We start from the raw sequence: 25,197 nt of genomic DNA on the forward strand, positions 1-25,197 counted from the left end.
AAGTGCGGGAGCTGGGCGGGAGCCAGAGAGGGCTGGAGCCACCCTGAGGGATTCGGGAGGTGCAGAAACGCTCACCTCTTCTATGGTCCTCGGGCTTCGCCTCTACAGCGCCTTGTACCCTTCCTGGGGTCCTGTCTGCCTCCTTCCTAGGTGCTTTGCCTCGTGTTCCGGAAATCCTGCCTCCTGCTGCACGATGCCCCAGCTCGGACTCCTACATGGGAGGGCCTGGGCTGTGCTGTTTGGCCAGCTCCGGCGGCCGCCCGGTGCTGTCAGCATCAGGGCAGTCCATTCTCATAGCCAGGTGAGCCAGACTGAGATAGCTCTGGTCTGTCGGGGCAGGATCTCCAGGTCTGAAAGCATAGACTCGCGGCCTGTACTCCCGCAGTATTAACAGTCGGTTTTTTTATTGAGTGCCCACCATGTACCGACACAGAGCTAAGGCCTTTTAGGATGCTTTGTCATTTAATCATCATAGCAATCTTGAGATGTTGGGGTTATTATTTCCGTTTTACAGTTGAGGAAACGGAGGCTCCAAGGTTAAATGACTTACCTATGGCTACATAGTAAGGGAGCATTTTAATATAGGTCCACAGTCCCTTATCTGAACCTTTTGGGATCAAACACATTTAAATTTTTTTAAGCAAAATATATGAATATTCCCACTAAGTGAGATGACTAACGGCCATAAGTAGAGTGAGTTCGCATTAGAATTTACCTCAAAATTTTTAGTTTTCAGAGACTATGAATTCTTAGGAGGGGTTGTGGGCTTCAACTACTGTCCTTTGGAGCACAGAATCTGCCAAAGTATGAACTACTACACGCTCTATATTTCTGGAAGGGCATACAGCCTGCTGGGGATAATCAAAATCACAGATTCTGTTTTACCTTGGGAATGACACTGTTGTGTTCCTAGTAGATGCTTTCTGCTATCATGAACAACAGAGCTCAGATCTTTTGTTATTTGCAGTCACAGCATCCTACCAATCGGCTTTTTTTTTTTTTCAATCAGGAAATCCATTCCTTTTCATTCCACAGGCATGATCTGTGTTCTTGGGCTGTTTCTCTTCTGTCTTCCAGTTACTTTTTCCCTATCTCCAAACCTAATGACCATTATTACCTTATTAACAATTCTTATTTATTGCTCTTTGAGTAGGAACTGAGAACTGGTCATCGTACTAATCCCTACTCCTATATGGTTAGTGGTGATAGTCTTGGGTTGCTTTGTGCCTTCCTTGTTTTTTGCTGGTTAAAGTTTTTCATACATTTAAAAACTCCAATTATAGTGAGGAAGCTTGTATGGTAAACATCTGATCCCATATGTATTACATATATATTGCAGATACAACTGGGTTTTTGGAAGTGGGCTGAGATTGGGATAGATAAAATAGTGTTCAGACTTCCTGTTGCTCAGGGCCAAAAGTATTTTCAGGTTGGTGGTACACAGGGCCAGATATACCACAGGTTTGGCCAGTATTGAGAGGAGCCATATCTCACATTTCTTCTGCCAGGTTGCGGAGGCAGCGTTAGCAACCCAACTGAAACCACATGAAGAGAAATCAAGTTTTATTATCAAGACCCCAAAGGTAATGCCCTTTGCCCCACCCTGTCCGCTAGAGTGCCTTGGAGTTCTGCCCTGTGCTTCTCTTCCTGACCACTTTTTAAATTTTTTTATTTTTTGCGGTACGCGGGCCTCTCACTGTTGTGGCCTCTCCTGTTGCGGAGCATAGGCTCCGGACGCACAGGCTCAGCTGCCATGGCTCACGGGCCTAGCCGCTCTGCGGCATGTGGGATCTTCCCGGACCAGGGCACGAACCCATGTCCCCTACATCGGCAGGCGGACTCTCAACCACTGCGCCACCAGGGAAGCCCCCTTCCTGACCACTTTTAATGTTTTTGTTTGTTTGTTTGTTTTGGCTGTGCTGCATGGCTTGCGGGATCTTAGTTCCCTGACCAGGGGTTGAACCCAGGGCCTTGGCAGTGAAAGTGCAGAGTGCTAACCACAGGACCCCCAGGGTATTCCCTATTTTTAATTTTTCACTATTTCACTAATTCTTCACTATTCTTGAATACTGGGTGGGGCTCATAGTTGTCTGAACTCAAAGAGATTTCAACTCCAGACCTTAGATTATAGGTGTAGTTTAACTCTGTCTTAAATGGACTTGTCTTTGTCTTTGTTTTCACTCTGGCTCCTTTTGGTTTCTAGGGCACCAGAGATCTTAGTCCCCAGCAGATGGTTGTGAGGGAGAAAATTCTTGATATGGTTGTTAGCTGCTTTAAACGTCATGGAGCAAAGGGGTTGGATACCCCGGCATTTGAGCTAAAGGTAAGAGGAGAAAAAAAGAGTGCAGGAACCCCATTTCTTTCCCAAAGGGCTTCTAGCCTATGTTCTGGAGTCCTCCTTTTAACCGTGGCACTTTCTGTTTGACCCCTGCAGGAAATGCTTACTGAGAAGTATGGAGAGGACTCTGGGCTCATCTATGATCTGAAGGATCAGGGTGGAGAGCTATTGTCCTTGCGCTATGACCTTACTGTATCCTTCTAAGTACGAGAACCTGACTTACCTGTTTCCAAACCCAGAGGGCATTCTCTGATAATGGGACAGGAGTGACTCTGGGACCCTTTAGGTTCATTGGCAGTAGCCTTTACTTCAAGTTTCTTCCAGAAGGCAATTCTGCCAGCAGAGCCTGTCCTGGAGCTCTGTCGTTTAAGTTTATAGTGTGTCAGAATCCCTTGAGGAAGCTTGCAAAAATACAGATTCTTGACCTCTAGCCCCAGATTTTCTTAATTCTGTAACTGGAGTGGTGTTCAGAAATCTGCATTTTAAATAGGTACCTGGATAATTAAGATGCACGTGGTCCTTGAACACTTGAAGAAACATTGATATAGAAGTTGTAGGCAAATCCAGGTTCTGAAGCTTGACTCTTCTGAGACAGTTGAGAATTGATCTGAATGGGAGGGAATGGCCCAGACTTGAAGTTCTTGGGTCATTTCTATCTCTGCTTCCCCTGCTTTCTACCAGACTTGCAGGGATTCCTTCATTTGACACTATTCAATGTTTATTGACTGCTATGCCTTGGTGATAGTGGGAAAGGAGACAGAGAAAGTCCTTGTTCTAATCCTAGTGGATGAGATCCAATTGATAGAGGCCCAGTCCTCCCTAATGTCTTTCCACTGGGGCTAAGCTCTGGATGTAGTATTCTTCCTCCTTAACCTATTTATGTGAGGTCCCTTTTGCTCGTTATCTGGCCATGAATAAAGTGAAGAAGATGAAACGCTATCATGTTGGAAAGGTGTGGCGTCGGGAGAGCCCAACCATAGTCCAAGGCCGCTACAGGGAGTTCTGCCAGTGTGTAAGTGACCTGATGGAGGCAGCATGGTTTGGTAGTTCTGGGGACCACAACCTAGGAACTGGCTGCTCAGTAATTTTTTTCCGCCTGTCTTTTTCTTTGCTGTAGGATTTTGACATTGCTGGTCAGTTTGACCCTATGATCCCTGATGCAGAGTGTTTGAAGATCATGTGTGAAATCCTTAGTGGGTTGCAGCTGGGGGATTTTCTCATTAAGGTGAGGCCAGAGCTGAGGACTGAGGGGAGAAGTCTGGATTTGGCCTAATGCTGTTTGAAAACATAGGTGACCCCAGCCATTAAGCCTGTAGCTCTAGGACTTTCTTAGTACAGGTGTTGCATTTTATATCTATATCTATATAGTCACCCTGTGGAATTTCCTTTCTATCCCTTTTATGAGTCAGGCAAGTAGGGACTGCCATTGTTTTGAGGGAGAGGTCATTCATAAGCCACTTGGGTCACTTCCATTGAGTTCACAGGTCAATGACCGGCGGATTTTGGATGGGATATTTGCCGTCTGTGGTGTTCCTGAAAGCAAGTTCCATGCCATCTGCTCCTCGGTAGACAAACTAGACAAGGTAACAAAGAAGATATGCTTCAGTAGATCCTATCAGAGTTTCTGCCCTGCCTTCAAATCTATATATACCTTCAGAGGAAAATAAGGAGATGGTGGCTGGAAGTGAGGTATTTCTGGGAGGAAGGTAAGGAGACATTCTGAAACGAGACCTGAGTTTTGCTGTACAGTGGAGATTGTGGCTGGATTTCCAAAGCTGCCTCTGACTTTGCTGAGTAGAGTGTTAGCTACTCGTGACATACATAATGAATGAAATGAGATGTCCTTTTCCATTAAGAGAAAGAAGGATCTTGGGGCTAGGCTAATGTTTGGGTGTTTGTACAGATGTCTTGGAAAGATGTGAGACATGAGATGGTGGCAAAGAAAGGCCTGGCTGCTGAAGTAGCTGATCGAGTTGGGGATTACGTCCAATGTCATGGTAAGAATCATTGTTTTCAGAGGTACATGATAGAACCAGAGTGAGGGTGATAAGTGTATAACTTCTACCTCTGAAACAGCTCCTTTTTCATAAATGTTCTAAGTTCCAGAGCCTGGTTTTAATTTAATAACCTTTTTACTTACTGTAACCAGTTATGTCTTTAGGTGTCAAAGATGGAGGCAGAGGAGGAGAATCTGGTCATATGTGATCAGGATCTTTTTTTTTAAGAAAATGAGGAGAACTAGCTGGAGCATATTAAGGGATAAATTTGGATGAAACGCATCTGGGTGTATAACACAGACATTATTTCTCCCCACATGTCTCCCCAGGAGGGGTATCCTTGGTGAAACAAATGTTCCAGGATCCCAGACTATCCCAGAACAAGCAGGCCCTAGAGGGCTTGGGAGACCTGAAGCTGCTATTTGAATACCTGACTTTATTTGGAATTGCTGAGAAGGTAAGCTGGGTCGGGAGTGGACCTCCTGCTGTGTCTAGGGCTCTCAGGGTCCTGAGTCTTGTCTAAGACTGACTATAACCTTATCCCCACAGATCTCCTTTGACCTGAGCCTGGCTCGGGGCCTGGACTACTATACAGGAGTGATCTATGAAGCGGTGCTGCTACAGACCCCAGCTCATGCTGAGGAGGAGCCACTGAATGTGGGCAGTGTGGCTGCTGGTGGGCGCTATGATGGGCTGGTGGGCATGTTTGACCCCAAAGGCCACGAGGTGCCATGCGTGGGGCTCAGCATTGGGGTGGAGCGGATCTTCTCCATTGTGGAGCAGAGGATGAAGGTAGGTCCTCGGTAGGGTCAGAGTGAGGCTGCAGACCTTGAAAACTCTAATGTTTCTGGAAGTGCAGTTGGACTGTTTTTCTGATGATTGTTTTTGGTTTTTTTTGAATTATTGGTGCAAAGGAAGTTTTTATTAGTTTTACCTTTTCTCTCTCTTTTACTAGACTTTTGGTGAGAAGATACGGACCACAGAGACCCAAGTGTTTGTGGCCACACCACAGAAGAACTTTCTCCAAGAACGGCTGAAGCTAATTGCAGAGCTTTGGGATGCTGGGATCAAGGTATAATGGAGCTAATATCCAAAACATCTAGGTATATGTGGAATTCATGCACCAGGCCCACTTCTACCTTATGCCTAAGGTGGAACTTAAGATCTTTCTAGTCTTCACTAGTGTGTCTTCTTAGGGTATGAGGGCTAGCTACTTACTTATTTGGATATGCCTGCTCCTGGGGTTTGAGTGGTATGGTCACTTCTTTTTTTTTTAACGTCTTTATTGGAGTATAATTGCTTTACAGTGGTGTGTTAGTTTCTGCTTTATAACAAAATGAACCAGCTGTACATATACATACATCCCCATATCTCCTCCCTCTTGCGTCTCCTTCCCACCCTCCCTATCCCCCCCTCTAGGTGGACGCAAAGCACCAAGCTGATCTCCCTGTGCTATGTGGCTGCTTCCCACTAGCTATCTATTTTACTTTTGCTAGTATATATAAGTCCATGCCACTCTCTCACTTTGTCCCAGCTTACCCTTCCCCCGCCCGTGTCCTCAAGTCCATTCTCTATGTCTGCATCTTTATTCCTGTCCTGCCCCTAGATTCTTCAAAACCATTTTTTTTTCTTTTTTAGATTCCATATATATGTGTTAGCATACGGTATTTATTTTTCTCTTTCTGACTTACTTCACTCTGTATGACAGTCTCTAGGTCCATCCACCTCACCACAAATAACTCAGTTTCGTTTCTTTTTATGGCTGAATAATATTCCATTGTATATATGTGCCACATCTTCTTTATCCATTCATCCGTCGATGGACACTTAGGTTGCTTCGGTATGGTCACTTCTAAGTCCCCTATTCTTTTTTTTTAAATTATTTAATTAATTATTTTTTGGCTGCGTTGGGTCTTCATTGCTGCGCACAGGCTTTCTCTAGTTGAGGCGAGCGGGGGCTACTCTTCATTGCGGTGCGCAGGCTTCTCATTGCGGTGGCTTCTCTTGTTGCAGAGCACAGGCTCTAGGCGTGCGGGCTTCAGTAAGTAGTTGTGGCTTACAGGCTCTAGAGTGCAGGATCAGTAGTTGTGGCGCATGGGCTTAGTTGCTCCATGGCATGTGGCATCTTTCCGGACCAGGGCTCGAACCCATGTCCCCTGCATTGGCAGGCAGATTCTTAACCACTGTGCCACCAGCGTAGTCCCTAAGTCTCCTATTCTTTCTTCACCCTTTTCAGGCAGAGCTGATGTATAAGAACAACCCTAAACTACTAACTCAACTGCACTACTGTGAGAACATGGGCATCCCACTGGTGGTCATTATTGGTGAGCAAGAACTGAAGGAAGGGGTCATCAAGCTCCGTTCAGTGGCCAGTAGGGAGGAGGTGAGTGGGGGCACGCAGAAATGGGGGGACCAAGTGTTTCTGCCTTTCTTAGATTCTTTAAGAAATATATATCTTTTGGCTGAGAAAATATCTCCAGGGTTAATAGAGATGAATGAGCACCCACCCTAGGCAATCATTATAGCCAATGATTGGTTGGGTGGGCAAAAGGACAAATGAAATCTCTATGGGTATTTCAAGACTAATCAACAAAATAGACATAGATCAGGTGTTTGAATCCCTTTAGTCTTGAGGGCGTACATTCTCCAGGTCAGGTTGAAGCACATACTCCTCCCTGCTGGTTGCATAAGTAGTTTGAATCCCTTTAGTCTTGAGGGCATACATTCTCCAGGTCAGGTTGAAGCACATACTCCTCCCTACTGGTTGCATAAGTAGTGGGAGCAGTTGCACAGTTAAATGAATCCAGAAAAGTAGTGGCTAAGGAACTAGTATCACTCTCTAGTTTGTCACATGAGAGTTCTGTTATGTTTCAGGTGGCCATTACACGGGAAAATCTTGTGGCTGAAATTCAGAAGCGACTGTCTGAGTCTTGATCCTTGCCTGAATGCCATCTGCTGCTCTTTGTAGAAAAGGTTTCATCTAGGACTGACTTCCTGAGGGACTTAACAACTGCTGGCCAGGATGGGTGACAAGTGCCTCAGCATCCTTCATCCTTCCTGGGTACAGAACTGTAGAAGGCCCTGAGGACTCCTGGGCTAGTGTGAGCAGCTATTCTGCATGGGCGCAGATGGCTGGTACGTGAAAGAGACATGCTCTAACATCCGAGGCAGATGGCAGGTTTGAAATGCCACTGAGTGCTGCCAACAGATGCTGAGATGGTTGCTATGAGCAAGTCTCTGGGAAAGTCACCTCAGGTTGAGAGGATTCTGACCACTGAGATCAAAAGTCAAATACTTAGCCTTCCACTCTGGCTTCTGAGCCAGTTTCTGGGAAGTTTGTCCATAACCTGCCCTTGGCCTGTCCAGGGAGTTTTTGGGAGACAGCAAAGAGTTGGGCAATGACTGTTTTCTGTTTTGTTTGAGGACAGAGATGCTATCCCAAGGGCATAGCAGTGTCCATATTGATGTGGCATCTTTCTAGCCCATCCATTGTTAATAATAGCAGGGTGAGGCTGTCTGTTTAATAATCTTGAACGTTGAACTTAATAAGTGACCTGACAAGATTGAGATCTGATCTTTTGAGATTTTGGAGACCATTACCTGTGCCAGAATCACTGCTCTGACTTCCATGTCCTGCCATGGAGGTGCCTATTCTAGAAGTGGTTGTATAATATCTTAAATAAAATATTAAATATAGTAGTTTGGGTGGGTAATTTGTTATCAAGGGATTGGTTTGCATAGGCCATGGAAAACGCTTGAGTGTACACTGGAGGATTCTGTGGGCTAGGAGTAACCTCCCTGGGTTTTTTTTTTTGTATTCAGTGAAGGGAGCAGCCACAGTTCCCCTTCCCCCCAACTTGGAGATACAGTCACGTCACTAAATCAATGTATAGTTAGATGTCTGCTAGAGTTCTTCACCCTAGAGTGTTATTGATGACCGACCTTCCCAAGTCCCATTATGTTGATTAAACTGTGCCCTATAGATTGAATGACTCTCATGTTTCTCAGCTGAAGGAAAAATGAGTTAACCAAAGTTTGATAGCATTGCTTCAAGATAAAGAGACAAGCTGCAAAAAGCGCTTTGCATATGTGCTTTGGAAAGGCTGCAGCCTTTACAAACAGTTCGGCGCTCTTGGGGCCGTATTTTTAGTGCATACAGGTAAATGAAGCATCTAGAGCACCTGTAACGGCGCTTCAGCCGTAAAGAAGGTTTGGAAATTCTTGGCAGTGCACGCAAGTTAATTAGATTAGATCAGAGAGCACTGATCCGAATCTCATTTTCCTCTTTGGTTAAAAAGACAAGTTGAATCTACGCTTGTTTTGAAAGCCACGGCAAAAACGTTTCCAGGCGCCCTTACTTCCGTGTTGCTTCATACTGTCCTTGCGCATGCGCTATTTTTGGAGCAGGGGCGGGGCCGACAACCTGTTTTAGAAGCCCTCCAGTGCTCAGCTCGTTTAGAACACGAGAGTCTAAGCTTATTGGAGGCAAGCTTGCTTTACGGCTCAAGGCCGCTTTTTACGGCTTTTTCCAGCTTCCCATTCACTTCGCAGTGAAGATGGCGTCGGGCAGTGGGGTAGGTGTTGTGTGTGAGGAGGCTTGGGGTGGGGGGTCGGGGGTGGCTTCTCGGCGCCGAGTATCTGCACCCGATTGACTTCCCGACACCTCCTCGCAATCTAATGACCCCAGTTCAAGAGCTTCTTCGTAAGGCACTGGCACAGGGTCAGTGGAATCGGGGAGGGCTCTGGTTGGGGTCCTGAGGCAACCTCAGCCTCCTGGTGCTGTCCGGAGAGGCTTCGCTTTCCCCAGGTCCCGGGGCCGCCTTGGCAGCGAGGACGCGCTTCCGTTTTTCCAGGAGCCGGACACGATTAGCGACGAATCTCAAGCGCTTTTTCCTCCCCCCAGACAAAAAACTTGGACTTTCGCCGAAAGTGGGACAAAGATGAATATGAGAAGCTCGCCGAGAAGAGGCTCACGGAAGAGAGAGAAAAGAAGGATGGTGGGTGCCTTCTCCATCAAGTGCTAAGTGTATTAAAGAGGCGATGCAATGGTTGGAGAGTGGGTGGGGAGTTGAAATGCGCTGTCCTCCTTTCTTGTGTAACCTTTGGCAGAGCATTGCCTCCCTGGTCCTCAGTTTCTTCAGGTATGAGAGCGAGGAGATGGACTGAAGTGCTTTTGAGGTGCTTTCCAGCTGTGATTCTGCTTCCTTGCCCTACCTTTGCTTGGCTCATTTCGTACTTTCCTCAAGTACAGAGAAGAGAGTGGGATCCTTACTAGTGACAGAAGGAGTATTTTGCTGCTATGTATTATTGCTTTTGAAGAGCAGCAGGGAACATGGTATTGTTTAACCTAGCGCTTAGTGCTGTTCTCTGTGCGTTATACAATGTCAAGGAGTTGGTGCTTCTCTCCTAGAGATTCCACTGTATAAAAAGAAACGTCTTATTTTCTCATCTGTTTTCAAACTGTACATTTTTCTTCTGCTTCTACACCACGTTGCATAATCTAACTTGGGTTTTATGTGACTTGTACATTAGTACTTGACATACAACAGATATTTCCTAAATGTTGGTCCCCCTTTAAAAGTTTTCCCAGCTCTCAGAAGATTCCTTTCTGTTTTATGCTTGGGATGTCTGTTTGAAAGCACTATTGAGTGGTCTTACTCTTCTTTTAAAAGATTGCTTTTTGTGAAAATTCAGAACTCCTCCCTTCAATTCAGTTAATTAATGAATAAAAAACATTGCTTTTAGGGGCTTCCCTGGTGGCGCAGTGGTTGAGAGTCCGCCTGCCGATGCAGGGGACACGGGTTCGTGCCCCGGTTCGGGAAGATCCCACATGCCGCGGAGCGGTTGGGTCTGTGAGCCATGGCCGCTGAGCCTGAGCGTCCGGAGCCTTTGCTCCGCAACGGGAGAGACAACGACACTGAGAGGCCCGCGTACGGCAAAAAACAAAACAAACAAACAAAAACATTGCTTTTAGACTCGTTGGCTTTGAAGTGGAGGAAAGATGTAGAGAGTTAAGGATTGCTTGTCATTTTTTCTGTGTTGAGCTTCTCCTTAGCTGCTGCTAGAAGTGACTGTTGTGTCCCTTGCTTCAGGTTTCAAAAAGACATGAAAGTAAACCTCAGGATTTTGGATTTCATGAGTTTCTTCTCCTTTCTGGTTAAGGAACTCTAATAATGAAGGAATTTCCTTCCCCATTATATTTCAGGAAAACCAGTGCAGCCAGTCAAGCGAGAGCTTCTCCGGCATAGGGACTACAAGGTGGATCTGGAATCCAAACTTGGGAAGACAATCGTCATTACCAAGACCACCCCACAGTCTGAGATGGGAGGGTGAGTGGCTTTTCATGTTTCTCTGCAGCCAGCAGTAAGTCTCATAAACTGCATTGGTTTTAGGAATTGTTGAGCAGCGTACCTGGCCTTAGAATAACAACCTTGTTTCCTGTAATTCCATCCATTGTCCTCCAAGGTCTCAAGTTAACATAATAGTGTCTCTAATAGGGGTCACTCTGTAGGCTTTTTCATATTAGCACTGTAACTACTTCTTAATATCTTAAAAGGGATTATTTTTTCTCCTGCCAGAGGAAGAAATGAAGAAAAGGACTACTGAGGAGATTTCTAGGGGAGAAGTTAGGTGAAGCTAGAATGGAGCCCAGGAGCTGTTGATGGTGAATAAAGGGGATTGAGGTTCCAGACTGGCTGCAAAGGTTGTAGCTGTTATGGATTTCCTGGTTGTGCACCTTCTTCCTAGACCAAGACTATAACCTTTAGGAAGAAGGGTCCCACAAGAACTCTTCATCTTTTTGCTCACCACTACCTCTCTGTCCAGTTAGGTTTTCCAGCAGGAGCATAACATAGATAACAATGAGTGACACTTTTCTGAGCTGCTTCTCTGAGTAAATCCACTGTTGTCCTTCCTCTTTGTGTTAGTTACCTATTGCTATTTAAATTAATACATTAACCCAGTATTTAGCAGCATAAAACAATGGATAGCTCACAGTATCTGTGGGGAAGTAACCTGGGAAAGGTTTACCTAGGTGGTTCTGGCTCAGTGTCTCTCACAAAGCTGTCATCAAAGTGTCTGCTGGGTCTGCATTCATCTGAGGTATAAGTGGGGCTGGAGGATCTGCTTCCAAGCTCTGTCACGTGGCTGTGGTTTGGAGGCCTCAGTTCTGTGCTCCATGGGCCGCTCCATAGTGCTGCTCACAACAAAGCAAGTGACTTCCTCAGGGCACGTGATCCTCCTGAACAGACTAAGACAGAATCCATGTTTTTTTTTTTTTTTCTGTACGTGGGCCTCTCACTGTTGTGGCCTCTCCTGTTGCGGAGCACAGGCTCCGGATGCGCAGGCTCAGCGGCCATGGCTCACGGGCCCAGCCGCTCCGCGGCATGTGGGATCCTCCCGGACCGGGGCACGAACCCGTGTCCCCTGCATCAGCAGGCGGACTCTCAACCACTGCGCCACCAGGGAAGCCCAGAATCCATGTTTTTTAATAACCTAATCTTGGAAATGACATAGTATCACCTTTGATACATTCTATTGATCACACAGACTAACGCTGGTGCAAATTGGGAAGGACCTATATAGGGTAGGAATACCAGGAGAGTGGGATCATTGTGGGGGCCATCTTGGAGGTTGGCAGCCACACTCTTCCAAGAGCCAAGGCTTTGTGGAAATGAGAATGCTTCTTCTAAAAAGAAATGTTACCTAAAAATAATGAGTTTTTTGGTTGAAAACGATAAAATCCTTACAACCAGATTTGATCATAGTGCTATTTCTTTCTGTTTTCTAGATACTATTGCAATGTCTGTGACTGTGTGGTGAAAGACTCCATCAACTTCCTGGATCACATTAATGGAAAGAAACGTAAGACTTGGAGGTAGTTTGTGATTGGGGCTGGATTTGAGTTTTGGAGGTGGGGTGCGGGAAAGGGTAGTTTCTGTTGGGCCTCTTTTTCAATGTCTGGGGAATTCTCTAGTTGCTTCAGCATAGGTCATTCTTTACTTCATTATTTAATGTTTCTGGAGTCCATGGGGTGAGTATCTGTTCTAAGCTCTCAACAAGCCCAGACCATGGTCTTCTCCAGGGCCCAGCTGTCCCCACTGGTGTGCATCTACTCAGTAAGGGTAGTTGAAAGCTGCATATATCTTGTTATCTGGGGCTGCTGCCAGGGAAGTTTTTTTTAGCCCTAATTATTTTTACTGTGTGTTTTATGAGTCTGTTTTTTGTTTTTTTTTTAATGTCAGGAAAAGACTTTTTGAGGGACTTAGGATGTCTTAACAACCTTTCCTTCTTCACTGTTGACCCTACCCAGATCAGCGAAACCTGGGCATGTCTATGCGTGTGGAACGTTCCACTTTGGATCAGGTGAAGAAACGTTTTGAAGTCAACAAGAAGAAGATGGAAGAGAAGCAGAAAGATTATGATTTTGAGGAAAGGATGAAGGAACTCAGAGAAGAGGTAGGCTGTCTTCCTCATTCCACTCCCATCCCCAGAGGAGAGTTGTATCTCCTGAATTTCTGTACATTAAGGGGAACATTTATAGCCCTTGTTTGGGACTCTCATAATCTGAAGGAAATGGCTCTAAACCTATCCTTTTTTTCTGGACTCTCTGGGCCATACTTTTTTTTTTTTTTTTTTTTAACTACAGGAGTGATTAATTAAATGCACCTAGTCCCCAGCAGGCCCGTGGAACCAGGCTGACTGGGTCAGAATTCTGTTTCCTTCACATACTGGCTGTGAATCTTGGACAAGCTATATAACCTCTTTGTGCCTCTGTTTCCCCATATTCAATATCTTAGTATACAATATACATAAAGCACTTAGACCAGTTCCTGGCTTGTACTGTATGCCCCAGAATGTTAGTTCCTATTATGTGGCTTTACTCCCATCACCTTGTTAAGAACTAGAAATGAACTGGGATATAGGATTGAGAAATGCTTTCCACAGGCTAAAACTTCTCTTTCTTGTCCCTTATGAACTTTACTGTGGCTTTTCCTCTGCTCTTGAAATTTCACTTGTCTTTAATTATGTTATTCTAAAGATAGAAAGGAAGCTCACCTATCTCTTTCAACATTTGGCTCACGAGTCTGAACTGATTCTGAGTGATTTCCCTTCTAGGAGGAAAAGGCCAAAGCCTACAAGAAAGAGAAACAGAAGGAGAAGAAAAGGAGGGCTGAGGAGGACTTGACATTTGAGGAGGATGATGAGATGGCAGCTGTGATGGGCTTCTCTGGCTTTGGTTCCACCAAGAAGAGTTACTGAGGCTTTCTATGCTTGGCTTTTTGCCAGGCCTAACTTTGTGTGTGTGGGCGTCATCTTTTGGGAGGTACTGGGGAAAGTCCTTAAGAGTGGCAGTGGGGAGGGCTAGAGGGTGGGTGTTTGTGGTTTACCTCTACCTTGGGAGAGAGCACAGGATGCAAAGGAATGTGCTGTGGCATGTTCCTTCAGCCTCAGTATTTCACTGGAGACAGAGGACCTCTGATCATCTGAGTTCCCAATAAAGTAAAACCACCTCTTCTGAGGCTGCTTTCCCGAAACTCCCCTTGCATCTTTCCCTCTTCATCTGTCCATCTCATCTGAGCCTCCTACATTTACCCTGTGTTCTGCCTTTGTTTTAATTTTTACTCTTGCTTAGCCTACAGCAGAAGGGTTCTCTGGGTCCCCAGTTTCCAGTTGATAACATATCCTTGACTGGCCCCTCCTTTTGCCATTCTCCCCCAGTCCCGCCCCGTGGTTCTCCGGCCACCTGTGCATGCATGTGTACTTCTGCCTGGGTCATTGGTATGTGCGGGTGCGTATGCATGAAACTGTCACATAGAGGGAGCCTAAGCTAGAGCCTCAGGAGCATTGCTGCCTTGGGGCCTGGTGTTCTCAGCTTCCTCAGAGCATGTAACAGGAAATTAAATGGGATGAGTGTTTGGTGTGGTTTTTGTCTGGTGAGTTTTTTAACCTTTGTTCTTCATATGTAAACTGTTTAGCTTTTCCTGTTTGTTTCATTTTATTGAGGATTACTCTGTTTTTGTCTTCCTTGTAAGCAGGCTCTTGGAAGAACCTGTTTGATGCAAAAAAGAAAAAGGAGAAAACCTCATATGAGAGCCCTTGGGTCTCAGAGGCTGTTCAACATGTATAATAAATAGCATTGACTGGGCCTATTTCACATTTGGTGGAAACATCCCATATTTTTCCCTGTGTATTGTTTATTCTTCCCCATACTTATTCTTCTCCCTTCATTTGAGCCCTGTCACTTTTTTTCTAGGTGCCTTCAACACGAGTTATACTTTACTCTGATGTGATCTGTGTCTGGAGGAGTTTGAATATAACTTTTCCTGTAATTTTAGCCTCCTTTGATCTTCTGTTTCTGGAACAGCAGAGCTCAGGGTTGAAAACTTAGTGTTTTCCTAACTCTCTGCAGTTAGGCTAGGCACAGGGTTACTCGGTGTTTGCACTGTTGACATTTTGGGCTGGGTAATTCTTTGTTGTGGAGGCTCCCTTGTGCATTGTAGGGTGTCTAGAGTACCTCTAGCCTCTACTCACTAGTTGCCAATAGCACCTTCTCCCCAAGTTATGACAATGAAAGATGTCTGTGTCCCTGCAGGGGGGCGGGGCATAATTCCTCCCCTACTAGCCCCACTGAGAACTATTGAGAAGCTGCGTTGCCTCAAGTTGGGTATAACTTGAGAATTAGAAGGTACAGACTGGCTAACTAAAGCAAAAACAACTTTGATGTTCCCTAGATCCGATACTGTGCCAGGCCCCAGGGATGCAGACGGAAAAAAAAGTCAGTTCCTTAAAGTAAAAAAACAAATGGTAGTTACACAAGCTTCAAGCAGGTGAATTCTGTAACAACTTTAGTTGCTTCTGTTCCTTGAAAAGTGGGCTCTGCTTGGGCTAACAAGGCTGCTACCGTATGGCTTGTTGACATTTTCTGCCTTATCTAGCCCTTTGGACACCTTTATGTAGCATCTGAACCACTTATGGGTCCCCCAAAGCACCATACTCTTTCCTTTGGACTTCTGTGCGAAATTCCCTTGCTGTTAGGCATCTCTTTTGCCAACTTTTCTTTTTTTGGGGGGTGGGGTGGTGGTGAGAGGCAGCGTGCTGCACGGCTTGTGGGATCTTAGTTCCCTGACTAGGAATCAAACCTGAGCCCTCAGCAGTGAAAGCGGAGTCCTAACCACTGGACCACCAGGAATTCCCTGCCTAATTTTATTTCTGATGCTGAATCTTGCCAATGGAAACACTGAATGTGTCTTTATCTACTGGTTCAAGGACTGGCTCAAAATTTCTCATACAATATTTGTTGGCCAGTTGCAGACATAATAGTTGGTGCTTTCCTTGGCAGGATTATGTGTTCTACAGGTCCTTGGGTAAGAATCTACCCTAGTCAACTGGGTCCTTTTGTTCCCCCTGTCAAGGCAGGCTAGAGAATGTTACAATGAGCTGAGTTCCTTCTGTGGTTCAGTGTTCATTCTTCTGGCAGCTAATTCAACTTGGCTTCAAGTGATTTCCCCCTCTTTGGTACCGGTGGAATCTGACTTCTGCTCATCTCTACTAAAAAGCAATTCTGAAGTCCATTTTCTCTAAATTCTCTTGGGACTGGCAAGTGGTTTGAGTTTCCAAGGGGTCTGTCTAGGTCATGGGTGTTTGGAGGGGTTCAAGCTGGTGAATTAAAAACGAAGGGAGGAAGGAGATGGGATGGAAATTTAGGACCCCAGAGCGATCCTAGAGAACTCCAAACTCTGGAAGAGAAGCTTTATTGATGTTTGTGGTCTTTCTAAAAATCCAAGGAAATTTTGCATTCTGGTTGAGTCATATGCCTGTGACCGGCCTAGATGAGTTCGTTCAGTGAGTGCTGAGATGCTGAACATGTTCTAGGCCCTGGTAGTATCTTCTGGGACAAGGCAACAAGACCCCAAGTGTCATGGAATTTACATTCTGGTGGAATTGCCAATTAAAGTATTTAGGGAACAAAAGATCTGTATGGCTTCAGATTTTGTGACTTCAGGCGTCCCAGGGCCTCTCACATCTCTCCCATAACCTCCAAAAATTTAAATGTGAAGTCTTTAATTCAGCAATTCTACTCATATAAGTATCCTAAAAACAGACTTGCTTATGTGTACATATGCATACAAGGATGTTTACTGCAGCTATGTTTATAACAGTGAAACATTTAAAATAAAACCGGTATATTTATACTTGAGTACAATGCAGCCATTACAATATATATGAATTAGATCTAGTGTATGTACTGACAAGATCTCCAAGACATTCTGTTAAGTGTAACAATACCCAACAACCCAATCCCCAATAAGCCCACCCTTCACCCCTGCCAGTCAAAACTATGTTGTGTGTACAGTTAAATAACGTAGATTGAGGGAAAAAACTGGAGGAGTACACACTGAAATCGTAGTCATGGTTACCTGCAGAAAAGTAGGAATTGTGGCTGTTTACAGTATACATGCAAGGAATAGGGTGTTTTTGTGCAGTTTAGAATAATTTTTTAAAAATAGTAACAGAAGGAGTGACACTATATGACACCTGGGAACTGTATAACACCTGGGAGAGGAGCTGTGGGGTTTAGCTGCAAAGTTCCAAAATAAGGCCTGAAGTAACAATTAGCAGCTTGTAAAGTTTCCACTCTCCTGACTCAAGGCACTATGAAAGTTGTTTAGACCACAGAGTGAGCGGCCCTGTGTGGTTGTCGGGAGAGCGTAGAGGCTGGACCAGAAGTCCAGAGACTGGTGGACCTGGTGACTGCCACGTGGTAGGAGGGAATAAGCCCGGAAGCAACTGCGGAAGAGCTCACTAAGAGGTAGGGGAGACCTGGGTCCTAGTCACTGCAGTGTGTCGGCAGATGGGCACTCTCCGAGTGTCTGGATTGGGGGTGGGGTAGCACGCTAACTCAGCCTGGATCGTATCTGTTCTGGTTGGTTGGTTGTGACGCACGTCTTTCTCAACAGTCAAGGGGATATAATCCAGAGTTTCAAACCGGGCTGGCTATAGCTCAGCGGTTCCTTCGACCGCATTATAATTCAACCACTCTTCCGAGAGTGGTTCGAGACCCGCGGGCGCTCTCCAGTCCTTTTGCCCCTGTCCCAGCCTTCATTTTCCCATTAATCCCTTTTGCTGTCCCAGCCTTCTTCGCTTTCCCATTAATCCCTTTTGTTATACCAGCTTTCTTCATTTTCCCAGTGATCCCGCTTCGAGAAAGCATTTTGAGACGACTCCTCTGACGAGAGCACCATAGCGACCAGGTTTCCAGCAGGTGTTCAGCTCCCATTCGACTAGGAACCAGGGTTCGTTGGAGAAATGGCTGGTGCTAGGACCGGGGCAGGAAATACAGAGATGAACCTAGAGCATCTTGGATTCACCTAGTAGTTCCAGGAAGTAAGGAAGTGCTAAAAAACAACCTACCCCCCCCCCAAAAAAAAAACCCCACTTACTTTTAAAATTACTTTTGACGTTAAGTAATGTTTGCTTTTTTGTTCCAATAGTTACCAGTTATACTTGTATTTTTTCTAAGTCCTCAAATAACTTTTCCATAAGTGGGCTGTATTATTTCGTTTGTCAGCTCTATCTTGACTCCCTCCTATTACTTATATAACGATCAATTATTTTATTCCATTTTTCCCTTTCCTCCCTTCCAGTTTGAGTCATATTGTTTTTAGAAAACAATTTGCATACTCTTTTCCCACCCTTGTCACCACCTTTATTTTACTTGCAGATCTACAACTTATTAGTATATTTAATACCATGATGAGTATTAGTTGGATGAAACTCATTCTCTAGTAAATTCCTCAAACGAGACTCCTGAGTACAGTATTCTGAATTCCTGCATATTTAATACTGATTTTTTATAGCCTTGATACTTAAAGGACAGATTGGCTGGATATAAAATCTTGGTTCTCACTTCTTTTCTTTTCCTTCCTAAATGATTTGGTCGTTTTGCCTGAGGTCCAGAGGATTTTTTTCTTTCAAATCTAATTGATTTTCTAAGATACCTCACAGTTGACCATTCCATATCAATTTTCTTTGGTCCTTGGGAGACCATTTCGATGTGTAGATTGAAGTTTTATTTCCAGGAAGTTTTCTTGAATACTAACATCTGTTTCATTATTTTGTTTTTCTTCTACAGAGACTGTAATATATGCTGGACCTTCTTTGCCTCTCTATCTAGCACTTTCTCTCTGATCTTTCTTACTGATTTCTTAATTGTATTTTTATTTTCTTGGCTGTTTTAATTCCTTCTGTCAAAACCAGTTATTGTATTTTAAGTAAAATCTCTTCCCCTTGGACATCTTATAATTTAGTCTTTTTTTTTTCCTGAGATGATTTTTCTTTTTGATCAGTTTCTTTTGATTTTGACTAACTCTTGTCTTATATCTTATTGTTTTTGTCCATTTTTGTTCTGAGTTATTTTTCTGATTCACAGTATTGTTTCATATCACCAAATGACTGTTTAAGGTTATTTAAATCAGGTTGGAGTTTTCTTGTCTCATGGTTAGTTTTGAAAAAAAAATTATTCTCTTTTTTTGTTGTCTTTATATAATATTATACTTACTGTTTTCTGTTCATTTTGAAATGTCTACTTTCCAGTTTCAGCAATTGCAAATGAGGCAGGCAGTTGGGTGTTTTATCAGGTTTCTTAATTTGAGAGTGCCCTCTTCTGTTGGTAGAATGGAGTGCATTTTTTCCAAATAGAAGGCACTTTTTTGCGAGTGGAGCCCAGGTTGATGTGTCTTCTGATTTTGTGACTCTTTTTCATTTCTCTGGTAGTCTTCATTTTCACTCCTTGTTTCCTTCTTTCTCTTCACCATCAAGCCCTCAAGGGATACCTGCCCTTCAAATCATCTCTTTCCTCTGGACAAGATGCCTTTCAAAGATTTCCATTTCCGGTCTCATTTTCAAGAATTTCTTTTAGAGTCCTCAATTCCTCTCATCCAACAAGTCTCAGACCTATTGTCAGCATTTCTCCACTCAAGCTGGGACTCTTTTTCTGGTGGTGACTTTATCTGTCTTCCACCTTTGGTAGGATTCTGCCTCTCTCTAATCTTCTTTACTATCTTGGCCTCTCTTCAGTAGCATGGCTTTGTAACTGGATCTGCTGATTTGGTTTGTATAGTTACCAGTTTATATATAAAATGAAATTTATAATATTCTCTGTCTCCAAATTATGCTGCAGTCATAGGTGGTTTTATTGTTTGTTTGGTTTTTTTTTTGCTGCACCAAATGGCTTACCAGATACCTTATTTCCCCAACCAGGGATTGAACCCGGCCCCTCACAGTGAAAGCACAGGGTTCTAACCACTGGACCACTAGGGAATTCCCTAGCTTTCCTTTTTGTTCATTTGTTTGTTTTTAGGATAGGTGGAGAGATTCAAATTTAGGTCGCTGGCATTCTGCAGGAACCTGGAAGCCAGGTCATTTTTTCCTTAAACATTTTTTTCTTCCAGTTTTATTGAGATACAATGGACATAGAGCACTGTATAAGGGTAAGGTGTACAGCATAATGAGCTGACCTATGTACATCATGAAGTGATTACCACAATAAGTTTAGTGAACTTCTACATCTCATATAGATACAAATATAAAGGAAAACGGAAATTTTTTTCCTTGTGACGAAAAGTATTAGGATTTACTCTCTTAGCAACTTTTATATATAACATAAAGCAGTATTAATTATATTTAACATGTTGTACATTACATCCCTAGTACTTTTTTGTCTTATAACTGGAAGTTTGTGCTTTTGACTACCTTCATCCAATTCCCCTCACTCCACCCCTGCCTCTGGTAACTACAAACCTGACCTCTTTTTCTATGAGTTTTGTTTGTTTTTGAAGTATAATTGACACACTATTTTATTTCCTGGCACACAACATAGTGATTCAACATTTCTGTACATTACAAAATGATCACCACCACCATAAGTCTAGTTACCATCTGTCATTATACAAAGATATTATATTATTACTGACTATATTCCCCACACTAAACATTTCATACCCGTGACTCATTCATTTTGTAACTAGAAGTTTGTACCTCTTAATCTCACTAACCTATTTCCCTCATGCCCCTGCCCCACTCCCTTCTGCCAACCACCTGTTTGTTCTCTGTATCTATGACTCTGTTTCTGTTTTGCTGTGTTTGTTCATTTGTTTTGCTTTTTAGATTCCACTTATAAATGAAATCATAGGTATTTGTCTTTCTCTGTCTGACTTGTTTGACTTAGCATAGTACCCTCTAGATCCATCCATATTGTCACAAATGGCAAGATTTCATTCTTTTTATGGCTTAGTAATATTCCTTTGCATATATATATATATATATATATATATATATATATATATATATATATATATATCCACATCTTTTTGTTCATCTATCAATGGGCTCTTAGGTTGCTTCCATATCTTGGCTATTGTAAATAATGCTGCAGTGAACATAGGGGTGCATATATCTTTTTGAATTGGTAGGGTTTTTTTTTTTTTTATAAATACCCAGGAATGGGATTGCTGGGTCATATGGTAGTTCTGTTTTTAATTTTTTGAGGAAACTCCATACTGTTTTCCATAGTGGCTGCACCAGTTTACATTCCAATCACTAGTGCCCCAAAGTTCCCTTTTCTCCATATTCTCACCAATATTTGTTTCCTGTTTTTTTTTTATAATAGCTATTGTAACAGATGTGAGGTGATATCTCATTATGGTTTTAATTTGCATTTCCCTGATGATTAGTGATGTTAAGCATGTTTTCATGTACATGTTGGCCATTTGTATATCTTCTGTGGAAAAATGTCTATTCAAGGTATCGCCCATTTTTAATTTTGTTTTTTTTAATGAGTTGTATGAGCCACTTACCTATTTTGGATATTCACTCCTTATCAGATATATGGTTTCCAAATATTTTCTCCCATTCTGTAGGCTGCCGTTTCATTTTGTTGATTGTTTTTCTTGTTGTGCAGAAGCTTTTTAGTTTGATGTAGTCCCACTTGTTGATTTTTGCTTTTGTTTGTGCTTTTGGTGTGATATCCAAAAAATCATTGCCAAGATCTATGTCAAGGAGTTTTTACCCTATGTTTTCTTCTCAGAGTTTAATGGTTTCATTGCTTACATTTAATCTCTTGGTCTACTTTGAGTTAATATATGTGAATAGTGTAAGAAAGTGGTCTAATTTCATTTTTTGCATGTGAATATCCAGTTTTCTCAGCACCATTTATTGAAGATACTATCCTTTCCCCATTGAGTATTCATCATTCCTTGTCAAAAATTTGCTGACCATGTAAGTGTGGGTATACTTCTGGGTTCTTAATTCTGTTCCATTGGTCTGTATGTTAGTTTTTTTTGTTTTTTGTTTTTTTTCCGGTATGCGGGCCTCTCACCATTGTGACCTCTCCCGCTGCAGAGCACAGGCCCCGGACACACAGGCACAGTGGCCATGGCTCACGGGCCCAGCTGCTCAGTGGCATGTAGGATCTTCCCGGATTGGGGCATGGACCCACGTCCCCTGCATCAGCAGGTGGACTCTCAACCACTGCGCCACCAGGGAAGCCCTGTGTGTTAGTTTTAATGCCAGTACCATACTGTTTTGATGACTATAGCTTTGTAATATAGTTTGAAATCAGGACGCATGATGCTTCCTGCTTTGTTATTTCTCTAGATTGCTTTCACTTTTGGGGTCTTTTGTTGTTCCACATGAATTTGGGGATTGTTTTTTCTATTTCTGTGAAAAATGCCATTGGAATTTTAATAGGGATTACATTGAATCTATAGGTGGCTCTGGGTAGTATAGACATCTTAGAACAATATTAGCTCTTCCAGTCTATGAACACGTGATGTATTTCCATTTACAGTAAATCCCGTACATATGAACCTTCAAGTTGCGAACTTTCAAAGATGTGAACATGTGTTCACATGTCCAATCACGTAAATTAGTTCATGTGTCTGGTGTACATTGTCACGTGTATGCATCCTCTACAAGTGGTTGTGCTTTTGTGTACTTTACTGTACAGTAATAGTAGTACAGTATCTTTATCTCAAGCCCAGGATGTCCAGAAGCAAGCATAAAAGCAGCTGCGATGTAGCTGATAAGGTACTGTACTTTTCAGAGTACTGTACTGTAAGATTAAAAATTTTTCTTTATTTTGTTTGTTTTTTATGTAATTTGTGTGAAAAATACTATAAACCTATTATAGTAGGGTAGTATATAGCCAATTGTGTTAGTTGGGTACCTAGGCTAACTTGTTGGACTTATGAACAAATTGGACTTACAAATGCGCTCTCGGAATGGAACTCATTCGTATGCAGGACACTTACTGTATTTGTGTCTTCTTCCTTCTTCAGTTTCTTTCATCAGTGTCTTATAATTTTTAGTGTATAGGTCTTGTACTTCTTTAGTTAAATTTATTCCTAAGTATTTTATTGTTTTTGATTTCTTTTTTTAATTTTTTGGCTGCACCACGGGGTATGTGGGATCATAATTCCCTGACCAGGGATCGAACCCACGCTCCCTGCATTGGAAGCAGAGTCTTAACTGCTGGACCACCAGGGAAGTCCCTGACTCTATTTTTTTTTTTTTTTTTTTTTTTTTCTTTTTGCGGTATGCGGGCCTCTCACTCTTGTGGCCTCTCCCGTTGCGGAGCACAGGCTCCGGATGCGCAGGCCCAGCGGCCATGGCTCACGGGCCCAGCCGCTCCGCGGCATATGGGATCCTCCCAGACCGGGGCACGAACCCGTATCCCCTGCATCGGCAGGCGGACCCTCAACCACTGCGCCACCAGGGAGGCCCCCTGACTCTATTTTAAATGGGATTTTTTCCTTTTTCATATAGTTTATTGTTAGTGTATAGAAATGCAACTGATTTTTTACGTTGATTTTGTATCCTGAAACTTTACTGAATTTGTTGATTAGTTCTAACACTGTTTGAGTGGAGTCTTTAGGATTTTTTATATATAAGACCATGTCATCTACAGAGACAATTTTATTTCTTTTCCAGTTTGGATGCGTTTTGTTTCTTTTTCTTGCCTAATTTCTCTGGCTGGACTCCAGTACTATGTTGAATAGGAATGGTGAGGGTGGGCACCCTTGTCTTCTTCCTCATCTTAGAGGGAAAGTTTTCACTCTTTCACCATTGAGTATGATGTTAGTTGTTGGCTTGTCATATATGGTTTTAATTATTTTGAAGTATGTTCCTTCTATACTCAATTTGTTGAGAGTTTTTATCTTGAAAATATATTGAATTTTTTCAAAAATTTTTTGCATCGGGCTTCCCTGGTGGCGCAGTGGTTGGGAGTCCGCCTGCCGATGCAGGGGACATGGGTTCGTGCCCCGGTCCGGGAGGATCCCACATGCTGTGGAGCGGCTGGGCCCGTGAGCCATGGCCACTGAGCCTGCACATCCGGAGCCTGTGCTCCGCAATGGGAGAGGCCATGGCAGTGAGAGGCCCATGTACCGCAAAAAGTAAAAAAAAAAAATTTTTGCATCTATTGAGATGATCACATTGTCTTTCATTCATTTTATATGGAGTATCACATTTATTGATTTGCATATGATGAACCATCTTTTCATCCCAGGGGTACATCCCACTTGACTTTTTTTTTTTTTTGTCATGCCTCTTGGCTTGTGGGACCTTACTTAGTTCCCTAACCAGGGATTGAACCCTCACCCTCAGCAGTGAAACCACAGGGTCCTAACCACTGGACCGCCAGGGAATTCCCCCACTTGATCCTTTTAATATGCTGTTAAATTTAATTTGTTAGTACTTTGTTGAGGATTTTTGCATCTGTATTAAAAAGGGATATTGGTCTGTAGTTTTTTTTAACATCTTTATTGGAGTATAATTGCTTTACAATGGTGTGTTAGTTTCTGCTGTATAACAAAGTGAATCAGCTATGCATATATGTATATCCCCATTTCTCCTCCCTCTTGCGTCTCCCTCCCACCCTCCCTATCCCACCCCTGTAGGTGGACACAAAGCACCGAGCTGATCTCCCTGTGCCATGCGGCTGCTTCCCACTAGCTATCTATTTTACATTTGGTAGTGCATATATGTCGATGCCACTCTCTCACTTTGTCCCAGCTTACCCTTCCCCCTCCCCGTGTCCTCAAGTCCATTCTCTACATCTGCATCTTTATTCCTGTCCTGCCCCTAGGTTCTTCACAACCTTTTTTTTTTTTTTTAGATTCCATATATATGTGTTAGCATACATATTTGTTTTTCTCTTTCTGACTTACTTCACTCTGTGTGACAGACCCTCCACCTCACTACAAATAACTCAATTTCATTTCTTTTTATAGCTGAGTAATATTCCATTGTATATATGTGCCACATCTTCTTTATCCATTCATCTGTCGATGGACACTTAGGTTGCTTGCATGTCCTAACTGTTGTAAATAGTGCTGCAATGAACATGGTGGTACATGACTCTTTTTTTTGTGTGTGTGGTACGTGGGCCTCTCACTGTTTTGGCCTCTTCCGTTGTGGAGCACAGGCTCCGGATACGCAGGCTCAGTGGCCATGGCTCATGGGCCTAGCTGCTCCGTGGCATGTGGGATCTTCCCAGACCAGGACACGAACCCGTGTCCCCTGCATCGGCAGGCGGACTCTCAACCACTGCGCCCCCAGGGACGCCCCCGTGACTCTTTTTGAATTATGGTTTTCTCAGGGTATATGCCCAGTAGTGGGATTGCTGGGTCATATGGTAGTTCTATTTTTAGTTTTTTAGGGAACCTCCATACTGTTCTCCATACTGGCTGTATCAATTTACATTCCCACCAACAGTGCAAGAGGGTTCCCTTTTCTCCACATCCTCTAGAGCATTTAATGTTTGTAGATTTTTTGTTGATGGCCATTCTGACTGGTGTGAGG

At 43.4% G+C, this 25,197-nt stretch overlaps 2 protein-coding genes and 1 pseudogene across 4 annotated transcripts in view; all 3 read left to right on the forward strand.

Moving 5' to 3' along the window:
- The first annotated feature begins 13 nt into the window (after positions 1 to 13).
- Positions 14 to 8,031, forward strand: LOC308617083 (histidine--tRNA ligase, mitochondrial). 2 transcript variants are annotated; one of them, XM_081233762.1, is made up of 13 exons: positions 14 to 301; positions 1,509 to 1,583; positions 2,204 to 2,323; positions 2,435 to 2,530; positions 3,225 to 3,350; positions 3,456 to 3,563; positions 3,823 to 3,921; positions 4,242 to 4,335; positions 4,665 to 4,792; positions 4,885 to 5,127; positions 5,291 to 5,407; positions 6,572 to 6,718; positions 7,210 to 8,031. In XM_081233762.1, exons 1-13 carry the CDS (start codon positions 83 to 85, stop codon positions 7,267 to 7,269), a joined length of 1,632 nt encoding a protein of 543 aa, XP_081089888.1. In that variant the 5' UTR covers positions 14 to 82; the 3' UTR covers positions 7,270 to 8,031. The 2 variants fall into 2 exon arrangements, with proteins under 2 accessions (XP_081089888.1, XP_081089889.1); XM_081233763.1 differs by having other exon boundaries at positions 6,572 to 6,659.
- Positions 8,032 to 8,775: 744 nt separating this feature from the next.
- ZMAT2 (zinc finger matrin-type 2) lies at positions 8,776 to 14,666 on the forward strand. Its single transcript, XM_081231431.1, has 6 exons — positions 8,776 to 8,909; positions 9,239 to 9,332; positions 10,541 to 10,664; positions 12,125 to 12,198; positions 12,647 to 12,792; positions 13,453 to 14,666. Exons 1-6 carry the CDS (start codon positions 8,892 to 8,894, stop codon positions 13,594 to 13,596), a joined length of 600 nt encoding a protein of 199 aa, XP_081087557.1. The 5' UTR covers positions 8,776 to 8,891; the 3' UTR covers positions 13,597 to 14,666.
- A 7,711-nt stretch (positions 14,667 to 22,377) lies between these two features.
- The window catches only part of LOC308616364 (protocadherin alpha-1-like), a 59,945-nt pseudogene continuing 57,125 nt past the window's right edge, over positions 22,378 to 25,197 (forward strand). Inside the window, exon 1 of the transcript in view lies at positions 22,378 to 22,422. The product of the transcript in view is annotated as a protocadherin alpha-1-like (transcript). The remainder of the gene's footprint in view (positions 22,423 to 25,197) is intronic.

This window comes from Mesoplodon bidens (assembly GCF_964165515.1).
Source record: "Mesoplodon bidens genome assembly, chromosome: 4".
Classification (NCBI taxonomy): domain Eukaryota; kingdom Metazoa; phylum Chordata; class Mammalia; order Artiodactyla; family Ziphiidae; genus Mesoplodon; species Mesoplodon bidens.

Coding starts and splice junctions, on each gene's coding strand:
- LOC308617083 (XM_081233762.1), top strand. CDS start 83: ATGGTCCTCGGGCTTCGCCTCTACAGCGCCTTGTACCCTTCCTGGGGT. Junction 302..1,508: donor CAGTCCATTCTCATAGCCAG/GTGAGCCAGACT, acceptor TTCTTCTGCCAG/GTTGCGGAGGCAGCGTTAGC. Junction 3,922..4,241: donor CGGTAGACAAACTAGACAAG/GTAACAAAGAAG, acceptor GTGTTTGTACAG/ATGTCTTGGAAAGATGTGAG.
- ZMAT2 (XM_081231431.1), top strand. Junction 10,665..12,124: donor CCACAGTCTGAGATGGGAGG/GTGAGTGGCTTT, acceptor TCTGTTTTCTAG/ATACTATTGCAATGTCTGTG. Junction 12,199..12,646: donor TCACATTAATGGAAAGAAAC/GTAAGACTTGGA, acceptor GACCCTACCCAG/ATCAGCGAAACCTGGGCATG.